At 40.8% G+C, this 13,355-nt stretch overlaps 1 protein-coding gene across 1 annotated transcript in view; it reads left to right on the top strand.

Annotated features, from left to right (window-relative positions):
- Positions 1-13,355, top strand: part of IARS1 (isoleucyl-tRNA synthetase 1) — a 63,140-nt gene that overhangs the window by 39,189 nt on the left and 10,596 nt on the right. Inside the window, exons 21-30 of the mRNA XM_079109455.1 lie at positions 539-630; positions 1,827-1,904; positions 2,811-2,932; positions 3,358-3,460; positions 3,553-3,636; positions 5,613-5,787; positions 8,007-8,119; positions 10,074-10,169; positions 11,081-11,257; positions 12,070-12,175. Coding sequence (XP_078965581.1) covers positions 539-630; positions 1,827-1,904; positions 2,811-2,932; positions 3,358-3,460; positions 3,553-3,636; positions 5,613-5,787; positions 8,007-8,119; positions 10,074-10,169; positions 11,081-11,257; positions 12,070-12,175 — 1,146 coding nt within the window. The remainder of the gene's footprint in view (positions 1-538; positions 631-1,826; positions 1,905-2,810; positions 2,933-3,357; positions 3,461-3,552; positions 3,637-5,612; positions 5,788-8,006; positions 8,120-10,073; positions 10,170-11,080; positions 11,258-12,069; positions 12,176-13,355) is intronic.

The raw sequence follows: 13,355 nt of genomic DNA, 5'->3' as shown, positions 1-13,355 counted from the left end.
CTGTGCTCTCTTATCTTGTGCAGCATCTCTGGGTCCCCCGCCAGATGCCAGTAGCACCCCGTCCCACAAATTAAGACAATCAGCATTGTGAAATGTCCTCGTGGAGGTCAGAGGCATAGACCGTTAGAGCTTTCCAGTTAGAGCTTTCTGCTTATCCGTCTTTTAGCTGAGGTGTGAAGTCATACACTGGAAAGCAGTTGGGCTGCGCTGGTGCTGTTACATTGTACAACTCCATGCACACCTTGCTTCCCAGAACCGCGTGTGGGCAGCCATGGACTGCGCCATGCAGACTCAGGGTCAGTGTTTCTCACTGGCCAGTGGATTTGCTTGTAGCTCTGGTGGTTCTGGGTGCGTCCCTGAACACTGACTGCTATTTATCCTCAATAAATGAGCCATTTGTGGTTGCTCCAGTCTGATTCTTACTGTCTGTGGTGACTGGAGCCCCCAGGTGGCGGGGGCTGCTTGCACTTCATTGTATGCAGGCCTCCTCTCATGACAAGGCTGGTAAAGCCTGTCTGACTTATCCTCTTACTTTTAGCTTATAGGCTTTACACTGTGGTGCCCCGCCTGGTCAAGTTTGTAGATGTTCTGACCAATTGGTATGTCAGAATGAACCGCAGAAGATTAAAGGTAAGTGCTGGTGGGAAAAGCAAAAAGTGTATGAAAGTTCCAGAGTTGGAAAATGAGAACAGCCAAAGGGAAAATGAACATTGTCAAAAACAGTTTTTGAAACTTTCTTTTCCTTTTACCCTGCATACTAACTGTATTGATTGCCATTTGGTAACAGGGACCTATAAGTTCTAAAAGTCATTTTTCATATTTTCACAACACAAGTGTGGACATGTCACATTGAGGAGAAAGTGGCCAGCCATGCGGGACTGAACTACACTAACCTCTTAGAGTTCTGCAGGTATTGTCAGTATAACTGTGGACTTGAGAGGGGCGCCTCCTTGATATGACCCTGGAGGACAGTTACTTATCAAGTGTTGGTTGTGGACAAACTCTTTGGTAGCTGTTGGGATTCAGTATGAGTACAGCATGGGCACTGGTCTAAGGATGGAGACCATTTGCAGAAATATCAGTGGGACAAGGCCCAGAATGATAATGTCCTCACTACAGGCCAGGTGGAGGCTCCTACAGCCCATCAGTACTGTCTTAAAAATGTTCAGGGCTGGGGAGATAGCTCAGTCGGTAGAGTGCTTGCCTTGCATGCACAAGGCCCTGGGTTCCATCCTCAGCACCGCAAAAAAAAAAAAAAAAAAAAAAATGTTTATAATAAAAGCCTGCAACATACCTGTAATTTCATTCTGGTAAAACATATTAAATAAACATCTGTATGGGTTTATAGTTAAATGTATGTATACATATCTATAAAAATATATACCCAAATGTTTATAGTAGTTATCTCTGAGTAACTAAAATATGGTTGGACTCCCCCCTCCCCTTTTTGGTACTGGGGATTGGACCCAGAAGAGCTTTACCACTGAGCTATATCCCCAACCCTTTTTATTTTTTATTTTGAGACAGAGTCTCACTAAGTTGCTGTGGTTGGCCTCAAACTTGTGATCTTCCTGCCTCAGCCTCCCGAGTTGCCTTTGCACCTGGCTCTTTTCTTATTGTCTTTATTTTTCCCAACAATGAATGGAAAAATGGATGGTGTGACCTGGGTGGCCAGTGGTTGTGGCCATCTCTCCTTCTATCTCGGGTCCTCTCTGCTATCTGCTCTTCGCTCTCTGCAAAAGTTGCCTCTTTTAATAGACATTTCATCTGTTTTTATGATAAAACACTTTTTATTAACAGTTCAATGTTTATTTTTTATTCACTAGGGAGAAAATGGGATGGAAGATTGTGTTATGGCCCTGGAAACCTTGTTTAGTGTCCTGCTTTCTCTGTGCAGACTGATGGTGAGATTCCTAAAACCGGCCTGTGGGTCACATGTGGTGCCCTTGCTGCAGTGTCTTCAGCTTGTATCGGATTAGTATACAAGTATTGAAACAGCTATCTCTAGTTCCTTTTCAGAAATCTTACTAGTTCATATATTTTAAATAAGGGCTAAGAAATACTGTATTCTTATAGTCACTGGCAGTGCAGCACAGGTCAGAAACCTTGCATCTAGACCAAGATCTGTACCTTATCTTAATGTGGAGTGCCATAATTGTAACCAGGAGGTTCCTGAACTCATCTAATTGAACAAATACATCACAAACAACATTATCAAATTACCATTCAGAGAAAAATGTGCAGGCGATTGAAACGTGTTCCTACCAGTTTAAATATTAATTAAATAATATACAATAAGAAGCCTTCAGCTTTGATTCCCTGTATCCCGTTCTCCTACTGCAGTATAATGTTATAGTCTTCCCATTCATTCTGCACCATTTACCGTAGGAGAATCTACCTTGTACAAAGCCCTGGGTCCCTGGTGCTTTCCATGTCTGACTTTATTCACCAGGATGCTGCAAAGCAGATGGTGTTTCCCCAGTTACAGATGAGGTTTCTGAAATTTGGGATATTCAGTCCTCTGTGCATATTGACTTGATCAATTCTTGGTCACAGGCTCCTGATTTTGTTTGTTTGTTTGTTTGACATCTCCCAGAAATTTAGGGGTATTTTGGGTTCTGCTGACTCTAACCCTTCTCTGTGCTTCATAGATAGGAGGTTCTTTCTCTTTCACAGAGTGTCTTTAGTAACTTATGCCCACATCTGTGCATGCTACTGTGTCATTCTCTAAAACGTTTAATTGCTCTTTCTCGGTGTGAGATCAGTTGTGGATATATATGAATGACATGATGGTCTTTGTCCTCATACAGGCCCCTTATACACCATTCCTCACTGAATTGATGTACCAGAATCTAAAGGTGCTGGTTGACCCTGCTTCTGTCCAGGACAAAGACACCCTCAGCATTCACTACCTCATGTTGCCCCGTGTTCGGTAGGAATCAAATGCAAATAAGCCCTTCCTAGGCCAGAGCACTTGGTGGCCCAAGCTCCCAGGGAAGGAATGGGAAGAGCAGGTGTTTCCCTCACCCAGCCCCGCTGTGCCCCTCTTCCCACCTAAGCTGAGGGAAGTTGCTCCTCAAGCTGCAGAATGGGGCCCACCTCCCTAAGCAGTAGGAGAGAGATGCTCTGTGTAGAACCCATCTGCAGCACTGTGGCAGTGTGTGTGGACACACCCTTCAGGACACCTAAAGAGCTCACTGTGTGCCCACTAATGCAGGACCAGGTGCTGTCCTTCCCTGGGTACCTCACCAAGAGACTCCCCTCTCTAGCCTGACCCTCTTCCTCTCTTAAGTATGCCTATTTTGGATTTGCACCTTTAAATCTAATTTCTTTCATTTTTCTGCTTCTACTAATCAGAGAAGAATTAATTGACAAGAAAACTGAGAGTGCAGTATCTAGAATGCAATCTGTGATTGAACTTGGACGAGTCATCCGAGACCGCAAAACTATTCCAATAAAGGTTTGAAATTTTATTTACATTTTACATGGGATTACTTTCTTAATATAGAGTCCTGGCTACTTAATGAACTTTTTTCTCCTGTTTCCTCCTAGTACCCTTTGAAAGAAATTGTGGTTATTCATCAGGATCCAGAAGCTCTTAATGATATCAAGTCTTTGGAGAAGTATATCCTTGAGGTAAGGCAAATGAGTCTTCTGTTTTGGATCCAGACAGATTGTTTTTCTTTGAGAAGATGATTTTGATGAATATTCTTCCATGAATGTTCCTTTTGTAAGTCAGTGTATAAGTAACAAATACAAAGATTTATGAAATTTTTCAGTTTGCATGGAATCATCTTGAGTTTTCATAACATAATTTTAATCCTTTAAAAAATATTTTAGGATCAATGAATTTCTTTACTTTTCATTTTTTTCCCCCAAAGTGCCTTTTGATAATTAACAAAGAACTTTTGTTCCTTCAATTGATGAAAGTATCAAGTGACCACGTACTGGTCATGAATGGTTGAAGCACTACTAGCATAGCACACCTAGTACAAGATTGGCCCGTCTCCACCCCTTCTCTTTCTGGACTCTCACTTCCCCTCTTGGGAATGTTCCTAGGATTTTACACATGTAAACACACTTGTGAACACATATAAACACGTGCATATACTCACATACATATAAGCTATTTGGGTTTATTTATATATACATAAGATTATATATGTGGCCTTTAATTTTCTTTTTTACTGTAGTGTATCTTTAATAGTCATATGGTGTTCATTTCCTAGATGCTTCATAATTTAGTTATTACTCTCCTGTTGCATTGGGTTTCTTAGTATACACAAGGTTTTGTGCTTATCTTTTTGCACATTTCAGTGTATGGATGTTGTTGGACGGACTTCAAAAGTGAAGTTTTAGGGTCAAAAATATAAACTATGTCACTTATTCTCTCAAAGAAGTTTATTCCATTATAAAAGCAAATATGGGGCTGGGGTGTAACTCAGTGGTAGAGTTCCTGTTTAACTTGCAGTAGACCCTGCGTTCAGTTCTCCACACCACAAGAAGTATATGTATACTTTTTATATATATTTTCTTTCTAATGCTGGGATTCAAACCCAGGGCCTTGTACGTGCTAGCCAAACTCACTACCACTAAACTACATACTCAGCCCCTTTTTTTTTTATTTCCATCTTTCATAGATAATGTTTGAATGTATTATTGTAGAAAATATTAACTTCTATATTTGATTTTGAGTTGCTTAAGAATTCCTGTATTAAAAATGAAAAAATTAGATTTTAATTCTGTAATTAATGCCTCTAGATATGCATTAAAGTAGAATTTTTTAAAAATAAATTATCTTGATCACTTATGATAAGAGTGATATGACTGAATGTAATGTCATGACTGGTTACACTCGTTATTTGCCTCAATCTGTCATCATGTTACCTCATTTTCACCTCTGTACCGTCTACTATACCGTCAGCATTCCCTGCTGCATTGGTAATCTATCACTAGCATGGTGGAAGCATGAAATGCTATATGATTAGATGATTTTTCTGGTTAACTGATAGTTAATTGTGGTTCTTCAAAATTGCACGTGCCAAGTTTACCCCTGAGAGATGGAGTTTATGTTTCTTACCTGACATCCTCTCTCAGTTATATTTAGCTATCTTGATTGATCTTAACAAGAAGCATTTTTTCATATAGAGTCTATAACCATCACCACAATTTTAGAACATTGTCATCATCCTGAAAAGAAACCAAGTATTCATCAAAACATTCACAAGCCTTTTTTCACTTGATCTCTGACGGTTCTCTTGGCAACCACTGTTCTATTTTCTGTTGCTGAATTTGTCTGCTCAGGACATTTCACATAAGTGGAGTCATTTATTTTGTAATCATTTGTGTCTGACTTATTTCATTAAGCATTATGTCTTCGTGGTTCATCATGTTGTAGCATGTATTAGTACTTCCTTTCTTCATATTGCTAAATAAATCTCCATTACACAGACACACCATTTATCCATTCACAGCTGATGGACGTTTGGATCGTTTCTACTTTTTGGCTCTTATGGATAGTCCTGCTGTGGACATGTGTTTACATATCTTTTTCAAGCAAACATTTGTTTTCATTTCTTTCATGTTTATTTTCACTTGGGTACTAATTATAGGAACTGAATGTTCGAAAAGTTACACTGTCTACAGATAAAAATAAGTATGGCGTTCGGCTAAGGGCAGAACCAGATCACATGGTCCTGGGGAAGCGTCTGAAGGGAGCCTTTAAAGCCGTGATGATGGCCATCAAGCAGCTGGACAGCGAGGAGCTGGAGCAGTTCCAGAAGAGTGGTGGGTGTCTGCTCAGGTGGGGCTGCATTTCCCTCATGTCTTCAGGCCAAGGGTTGTTTTATACTGAGGCTCCTTTTGGACTTTGACCTTCACATCCTTTTCTTAAATAAAAAGTTTTTCCAGTTCATAAAAAAAGATTATTATAAATCTGATGATTTAGAAAGGCAACTAAAATGACCCCTAGCCCACACTCATCCCTGTAACTAAGAGACAGGTACCTACCGGCTGAGTTTAATACACAGCTGTGCTTGTGCACTGCTAAGGTTCTGGCTTCTTTCTACCAGTTACATGTAGTCATAGAATCACAGCCTTAATGGAGATCACACTAAAATTTTAAATTTCTCATTCTTCACTTTTATGTATTTCAACATATTATGTATTTTGGCAGTTTATTCCCCACATTATAACTTTGAATTTTCACTTTACATTATCAACATTTTATGTATTTATATATATAAATGCCGTTTCATTAGCTGCATAATTTTCCTTCATGTGCATACTTGATGTTGTTACCATTCTTTTGTTTTTGGTGCTTTAGGTTGTTCCCATTCTATTAATAGTATAAATAATGTTGCAGTGAATATTTTTGCATGTGATTGTTTCATAGAATTGATTCCTTTAGGTGAGATAACTAGATAGAAATTACTGAATCTAATGGATCAGGTTACCATTGAACCCTACAAATCCTTCTGAGGCCCTGGAAAACCTTCCTCCTTATGAGAGAGAACAGAGCTACTGGGGCTTCATGACCAGGGAGTGGTGTTCCCCAGGAGCATCCAGATGTTGCTTGGGGAGGAAAAAAGGACAACTTCCGGAGGTGTCAGAAGGAAGACTGGGAAATGGTCAAAAGAAGAGATTGCAGTGTCTTTACAGGAAAGGGAATTAGCAATGAGGTTTGGAGCTTCTTGTTAAGGAGAAATGGGTAGAGCTTATCACCAAAGAGTTCTACCCACCCTTACACTAAGATTTCTATATCTTCATCTCTTATGTGGGCAAACTTGGATTTGTTCATTCAGGAAATATATTTTAAAGCCCAGTATAGAGTGGAATAAAACACTCTGTCTTCACTTTCATGGTTCTAACAGATACTAAAGATTTATAAAAATGATTTTAATAAATGTTATGAGGGAAGAATACGGGGTAATGTTAGAACATGTTGCCAGGAGGCCCAGTTAACTTATGGGGCTAGGGAAGAAACCTTAGCCCACTCTCCCCTCCGCACTAAAGAGTGTTTGAGGGTGCCCAGAAATTTGAAGCCCTGCTGTGATTATAATCATACTCAGTCATGAATGTGGCTGCTTGACATCCTTCAGCTATCCTGGGACACAAGTTGTTTGTTATTAGGTTCACCTAAAGTTGAAAATCATAAGCTCAGAGATGTCTGGAGCAGAGATTTAAGGACTCAGGAATAAGATGAGTAGTTATGGAAATTGGGGGAGTCTGTAAGATTCCCCAGTTTTTATTTGGAATTAATAAAACACAATAGGTTAGCAGCCAAAACTTGAGTCACGCATTCCTAATTCAACTCAGAATATTAAATTGGAAGATGCTGTTTCATCAGCCTTCAAGTCACCCATCTAGGTCATTTGGCCAAGTAGCCATGACATTAGAAATTCCTGAAGTGCACCTTCCTTTAAACTGAAAACCTATCATTTCTGAACTGTAGTTTCTGAATGAACTGTTCTGCACTGATGGAAAGCAAAAGAGTTTTCAGAACACAGGGACCTAAAGTAGAACTGACGGCCTAGCGCCTGAAGCCCCGGAAGATCACAAGAGAGCACGGGGGCTTCCCTGAAGGTGGGACTGCCATCAGCACCTGTCCACACCCTCTTCTGCTGGCCCTGGACAGACCCGCTGCACAGTTCTTCAACTGTCTGTCTCCATTCACCCACACCACACCCTGCCAGCAGCTAGTGAGGGTGGCTCTAAAGACTCCTTTCACCATCTGCTCCTTGCTTAGATGGGCACCTGTCACCTCGTGGTGTACCCCTTTCGCTTTTGACCTGGAATGTATGGTGCTGACTTAACTTCCTCAGGGCAACATAGTGTATTCTAAAGAAAGCTTGTCACATCCATGACTGCAACCGTAGTAGGAGTCAGGGGCAGTAACATCTCACCTCTGCAGCTCTGCTGCTTGAAATTTTCATCAGAAGGGGCACAGTGCACTAGTGGCCAGCAGCTGGAAGAGGAGGGATTGATGGGGTCTTCTTCTCCTTCAGGGAGCATTGTCGTGGAAGGCCATGAATTGCATGAGGAGGACATCCGTCTCATGTACACCTTCGACCAGGCCACAGGTGGGACTGCGCAGTTTGAAGCCCACTCAGATGCTCAGGTATTTTTCTGTTCCCCAGAAGGTTCTTTACAAAGAGATGAGAACATGAGAAAGTATTTTGCAGTTTGTCTCAAGGCAAAATAAACCAGCTATTTGCTTTAGATTGGCTTTGTTAAATTTCTCTATGGTAGACCCTTACATGTACATTTGTTGAATGAATGTGTAAATCAGCATTTTGTGGTTACTCCTTGTGAGAAATTCTAAAATGTTGGATTGCACAAAAATAAACTCTACAAGGGTTAGACAAGTCAGTCTTGACGCAAGAAAAGGAAGCCAAATCTTTTTTTAGAACAGATTATACATAAACATAGGACTTATTGTGGCATTTGTATGTGCGCATAACGTAATGTGGTCATTTCATTCCCCTGTACCTCTCTTCACCTCCTTTCTCCCTCCCCAGTGCCCTTCCTCTATTCCATTGGTCCCCTTCAGTTTTCATGAGATTCCTCCTTCCTCCCCACCCCACCCCTTTTTTTCTCTCCAGTTTTTTCTCTCCAGTTTCCACACATGAGAGAAAATATATGACACTGGACTTTCTGAGTCGGGTTTATTTTATTTAACAAAATGCTCTCGCGCCAAATTTTGATATCTGCCTGGATAAGTTCTCAGGTGGAAATAAGTTCAGAGAAGCCCCATCCCACAATTGGGTGGGGGTGGAGGTCTTTAGGAAGCTCTCCATGAAGAGAATGTACAGGCTGTTTTGGATTCTGGGTCACTGTTTTTATTATGATTGAACAGAGAGTCTCTCTCCCCAGTCCTGACTCGCTTCTCCAAGCTGGAAGATCTCCATGGGGCCAGGGGTTGTGGGGGATATTTCTGGAGCCCACCTATGCCTCACACCAGGTACAGGGGGAGGTGGAGCATCATTTTCATAAAAAGAAGGCCAGCCTCCTCAAGCCTTTACACAGAGATTGAGTTCAGCATGTACCAGTCTCCACATGACAGTGGCAAGGAGTCAGAGATGACATGGCCAGAAGGAAGACAGGAACAGTTTCTAAGCCGTGAGAGTAGGCTGTCCTTCCTGGTAACAGCACAACAGGGGCCTGGAAAGTTGTCCCTACTTAAAGATGCGTCCTCTGTGATGCCTTTTAATTTCTTGACATGGTTCACATGCAATGGGCTGCATCCATTTCCAACTGTACCCCTTTGGTCTTGTGATTTAAGGCAAGTTTGTGATTGAGTTTCCTCCATGGTAAATGGGATGATTCCTAATTTACAAGGACTTTATAGAGTATACTTTGCCCTATAATGTGCTCTGTAATATAAGTGTTGTCATTATTACTGCATTATAATCAAAAACTTTCAAAACAGATGAGATAGGAACTAAGCTTAGGAAAAAATTAAGTCATGTAAAAAGTATTGCGGTCCATTCTAGAATTCATGTTTTGAATCATACTAACAAACTGAAGGATCATCAGTGGTCACAGATGAAGAAAATTGCCTGGAGTTGGCTGCTTGGAGACCTCAGGCCACTCATTTTTGGTATAAAAGTTTACTGTTCTGGGGGGGGCATCATGATTGTTGGTCGTAATTATTAGGAGAATTGATACTATTTACTAGATGGCCCAAATGCAGAGTCACATGAAGTACTTGTGAAAGAGGGTCTCACGTTGTCCCCTATAAGCAGCACCCTACAAAGAATTAAAAGCTGCACCTTTCTCCAGAGGTGGAGGGTGCTGTTTACAAAGAAGTAATGGTGAAGGAACTGGATTAATTTTATTTCCTTTGCTCAGTAAAGTGAATAAATAGTGTTGCATCATGGCTGAGAATTCAGTTTTTACATTTTTTTTTTTTAAGCTGGTGCTGAGGATCAAACCCAGGTCCTTGTACATACTAGACAAATGCTCTACCTCTCAGCTATACCCAGGAGTTAGTGTTAAGCAGCATTTTGCTGAGTTTGAAAGACGTGTTCTTCCCTACTTAATTGTCATGTTGTGCACTGTTCCTTTTACAGGCTTTGGTTCTCTTGGATGTCACCCCTGACCAGTCAATGGTAGATGAGGGAATGGCTCGGGAAGTCATCAATCGCATCCAGAAACTTCGAAAGAAGGTCAGTTTGTCAGGTCAAGGAGAAGCTGCTGTTTTATTTACCTGTGTTTGTTTTATTTGGTTGTTGACAAGGACCAGAGAGGCATGTAGTATAAATTATGCTGATGGATTAATGATAATGATTCTGTCATCCATTGTCCATTCAGATTGTAGTCTGCAGGGAAAATAGGCCTCTTTCCCTACCTACTTACTCACTCTCAGCTTAGATATGGTTCTTTTTATTTCTCTGACCAGGAATTTTCAGCCAGCCTATGCCCCTTACCATTCTTTTTCAATTTCCTTGGGTTTCCACAAAGTCATTTGGATAGATTGCTTCCTGGCTACAGAAAGTAACCAGAGATGACAGTGAGTGTCTCTGAGGAAGGTAGACCTGCAGTCAGTGTGGAGGGCTCCTAGCACATAGGAGAGATTTGGGGCCTGGACAAGTGGGATGGTTTTTCCTCATTCGGGAACTAAGGAAGGCACAGAGCCCATTGCCTGCAGAGCAGAGGGGCCACCAAACCTAGTGAGAGAGTCAGAAAACTCTTACCCCAAGGAGGCATTGACATTTAGGGGGCCTCCCATACATCTTCCTCCCTAGCTAGGTGTCTGAGGTCTGTGCCTCTCAGAGGAGACAGGAGTCTTCGTACATACTCTCCTAGTTCAGAGCTTTTTGAGTGGGTTCTCAGTCATTTCTTTGTTTCAATATTCATGTGGGGCTGATTGTGCTAGGAAGACACCACCCTGTCTTCCAAAGAACGGGCAGAGGACAGCAAAGCAAATCATGCATTTACAGTATAGTTCATCCCAAGGAGGCATGCCCTTCCCCTCCATGGTGATGTGGTGTGGCATTGTCAGGACTTATTCGAAAGTACCTTAAGTTTTGGTTAACAGAATGTGCTTCCTTTTAAAATTTTCTGTATCTGCTTTCAGTGTAATCTGGTTCCAACTGATGAAATAACAGTCTATTATAATGCAACTTCTAAAGGACGGTACCTGAATAATGTTATTGAAAGCCACACAGAATTCATATTTGCCACCGTAAAAGCTCCCTTGAAACCATATCCAGTTCCTACATCAGATAAAATCCTTATTCAAGAAAAAACGCAGGTGAGTTCTGAGTTCTGTTGAACTACTGGAAGATTTCAGATTTGGTTTTACTTACATTTATGTAGTCACATCTTGAAATTCTGGCCCCCAGTAGAGGTCTTACTCTGAATGGTAGTGGGTGGGGTCAGAGAGGAATCCAGAAGAGATGAAGGGGAGGGAAGCAGAACTGTTCTCACCGGGTTCTCTTGGGGAAGTAGCCAGGAGGGATGTGAGATCTGCCAGGAAATTAAATGGCTGCATAGGTCTGTTTTGTCTAAAACTAGAAAATTTGATATTATAGATTTTGGTAATTATCATTAGAAGTAAACAACAATTAACTTGAAAGGCATTTAACTTTTTTTTTTTAATAGCATTTAACTTTTATGCTAGTGGTTGTGCATTAAATTACAATATCATTTACTGTGGTTACCTCTAGGAATTTTAGATATCACCATAAAGTCTGATACTAACGTAGAAGATCCTGGCTCCTTAATTCAGAATTAAATCATTTATAATATATCTCATTTATTTATTCAGTCATTTTCTCTTCATCTCATTCCTACTTTATCTGGGACAAATAGGACAGGCAAGGAGGGGCTAAAAAGTGGCACTTGTCTTTTCAGTGGGGTGAGTTGCTTTATAATTTCACTAATTGACTTTTAAATGAGCATCTATTGTTTATATTATCTGAAAGAAAGATTTACATTCTTAATAGAACAGGAATAAAGGAGAAAAGGAATGGGAATACTTTCTTTTTTAAGAGCCATTGTTCTTGTTAAGAAGCAGTGATGGTGTGGCATGCTGCAGTTAATCACATGTTCTCATTTGCTCAGTTAAAGGGGTCTGAATTGGAAATCACACTGACCAAAGGATCATCCCTGCCTGGCCCCGCTTGTGCATATGTCAACCTTAACATTTGTGCAAATGGCAGTGAACAAGGTAGGAGGAGATTAAGTCCATGGCTCATGAGGAATTATTTAAACCTTTGGGAATCTTTAAGCTCTCAGAAGGGAATTGGTAAAATCAGATAACTTTTTAATTAACCTCAAAGTGAATCCATTAAAGTAAACGATGGACTTGCACTTACAGGAAAATGGACATGTTTTTCCCAATTCCTCCCATTAAATACATCAAAATACCCAGTACATTCTATACCAAAGCAAACATAAGACTGTCAAAGGTAGAGGGAAGGAAGCAGACCAGCTCGGAATGTTGAAACGGAGCAGCTTGATAGTGGTGGATAGTGGTGACTTCCCTGGATTTTGTTTGCCTCATATATCTCAAAAGTAGGCTTAAAAAATTGGCAACCAAAAAAAAAAAAAAAAAAAAAAAAAAAATTGGCAACCTAGAAATGCCAACAAGTGCCCACAAAAAAAAAAAAAAAACCAACAGTCTTCCTTTCTCTAGACCAAGGACTAGGAGATGGGCAGTGTAGCAGGACAGGTTTTGTTTCATTTAAGGTTCTCGAGATTGAACCCAGGGCCTTGCATAAGAGGCAAGTGCTGGAGGGGCAGTAAAGAGGCACTGCCCTTTTACTAGTGGAGGCCCAGAGGAGAAATCTTAGAGGAGAATGAGGGCTCGCTCTTCTGCCACCTCACAGTAACAAGTCCTGACCTTCGTTTAAGTGGGGGCCGATAGTGGACCTGGACTGCTTCTCCCACCTGGAAGTCACTAAACAGTGTCCCTCTTTCCCCTGCCAGTGTGACATCAAGGTCAACTAAAATAGAGATCTTAAGTAAGAGCTATAGTCTCATAATACTCAAATGTCCAGGTTTGGGAAAATCACTGATTGTCCCAAGAACCAAGAGGATCTCAAACTGAACAAGAAAAGACAAACTTTGATGCAAATACTGACATGACTGAAATGTTAAAATTGTCTCACAGAATTTAAAGCAGCCATAATATATACTTTAGGAGGCTGAGCAGGAGGATTGAAAGTTTAAGACCAGCCTGGACAACATAGCAAGACCCTTTCTTAAAATAAAAAAATTTTAGATAGGCTGAGGATGTGGCTCAGTGGTTGAGCATGCACACACAAGACCCTCAACCCCCAGTAGTCAAAAAGAAAAAAGAAAGGAAAAATATAGCTAAAAAATAAAATTCAGTGGATAGACTCAAC

The sequence above is a fragment of the Sciurus vulgaris genome (genome assembly GCF_902686455.1).
Source record: "Sciurus vulgaris genome assembly, chromosome: 13".
Taxonomy (NCBI): Eukaryota; Metazoa; Chordata; class Mammalia; order Rodentia; family Sciuridae; genus Sciurus; species Sciurus vulgaris.
This window is presented reverse-complemented; position numbering and strand designations above follow the sequence as displayed.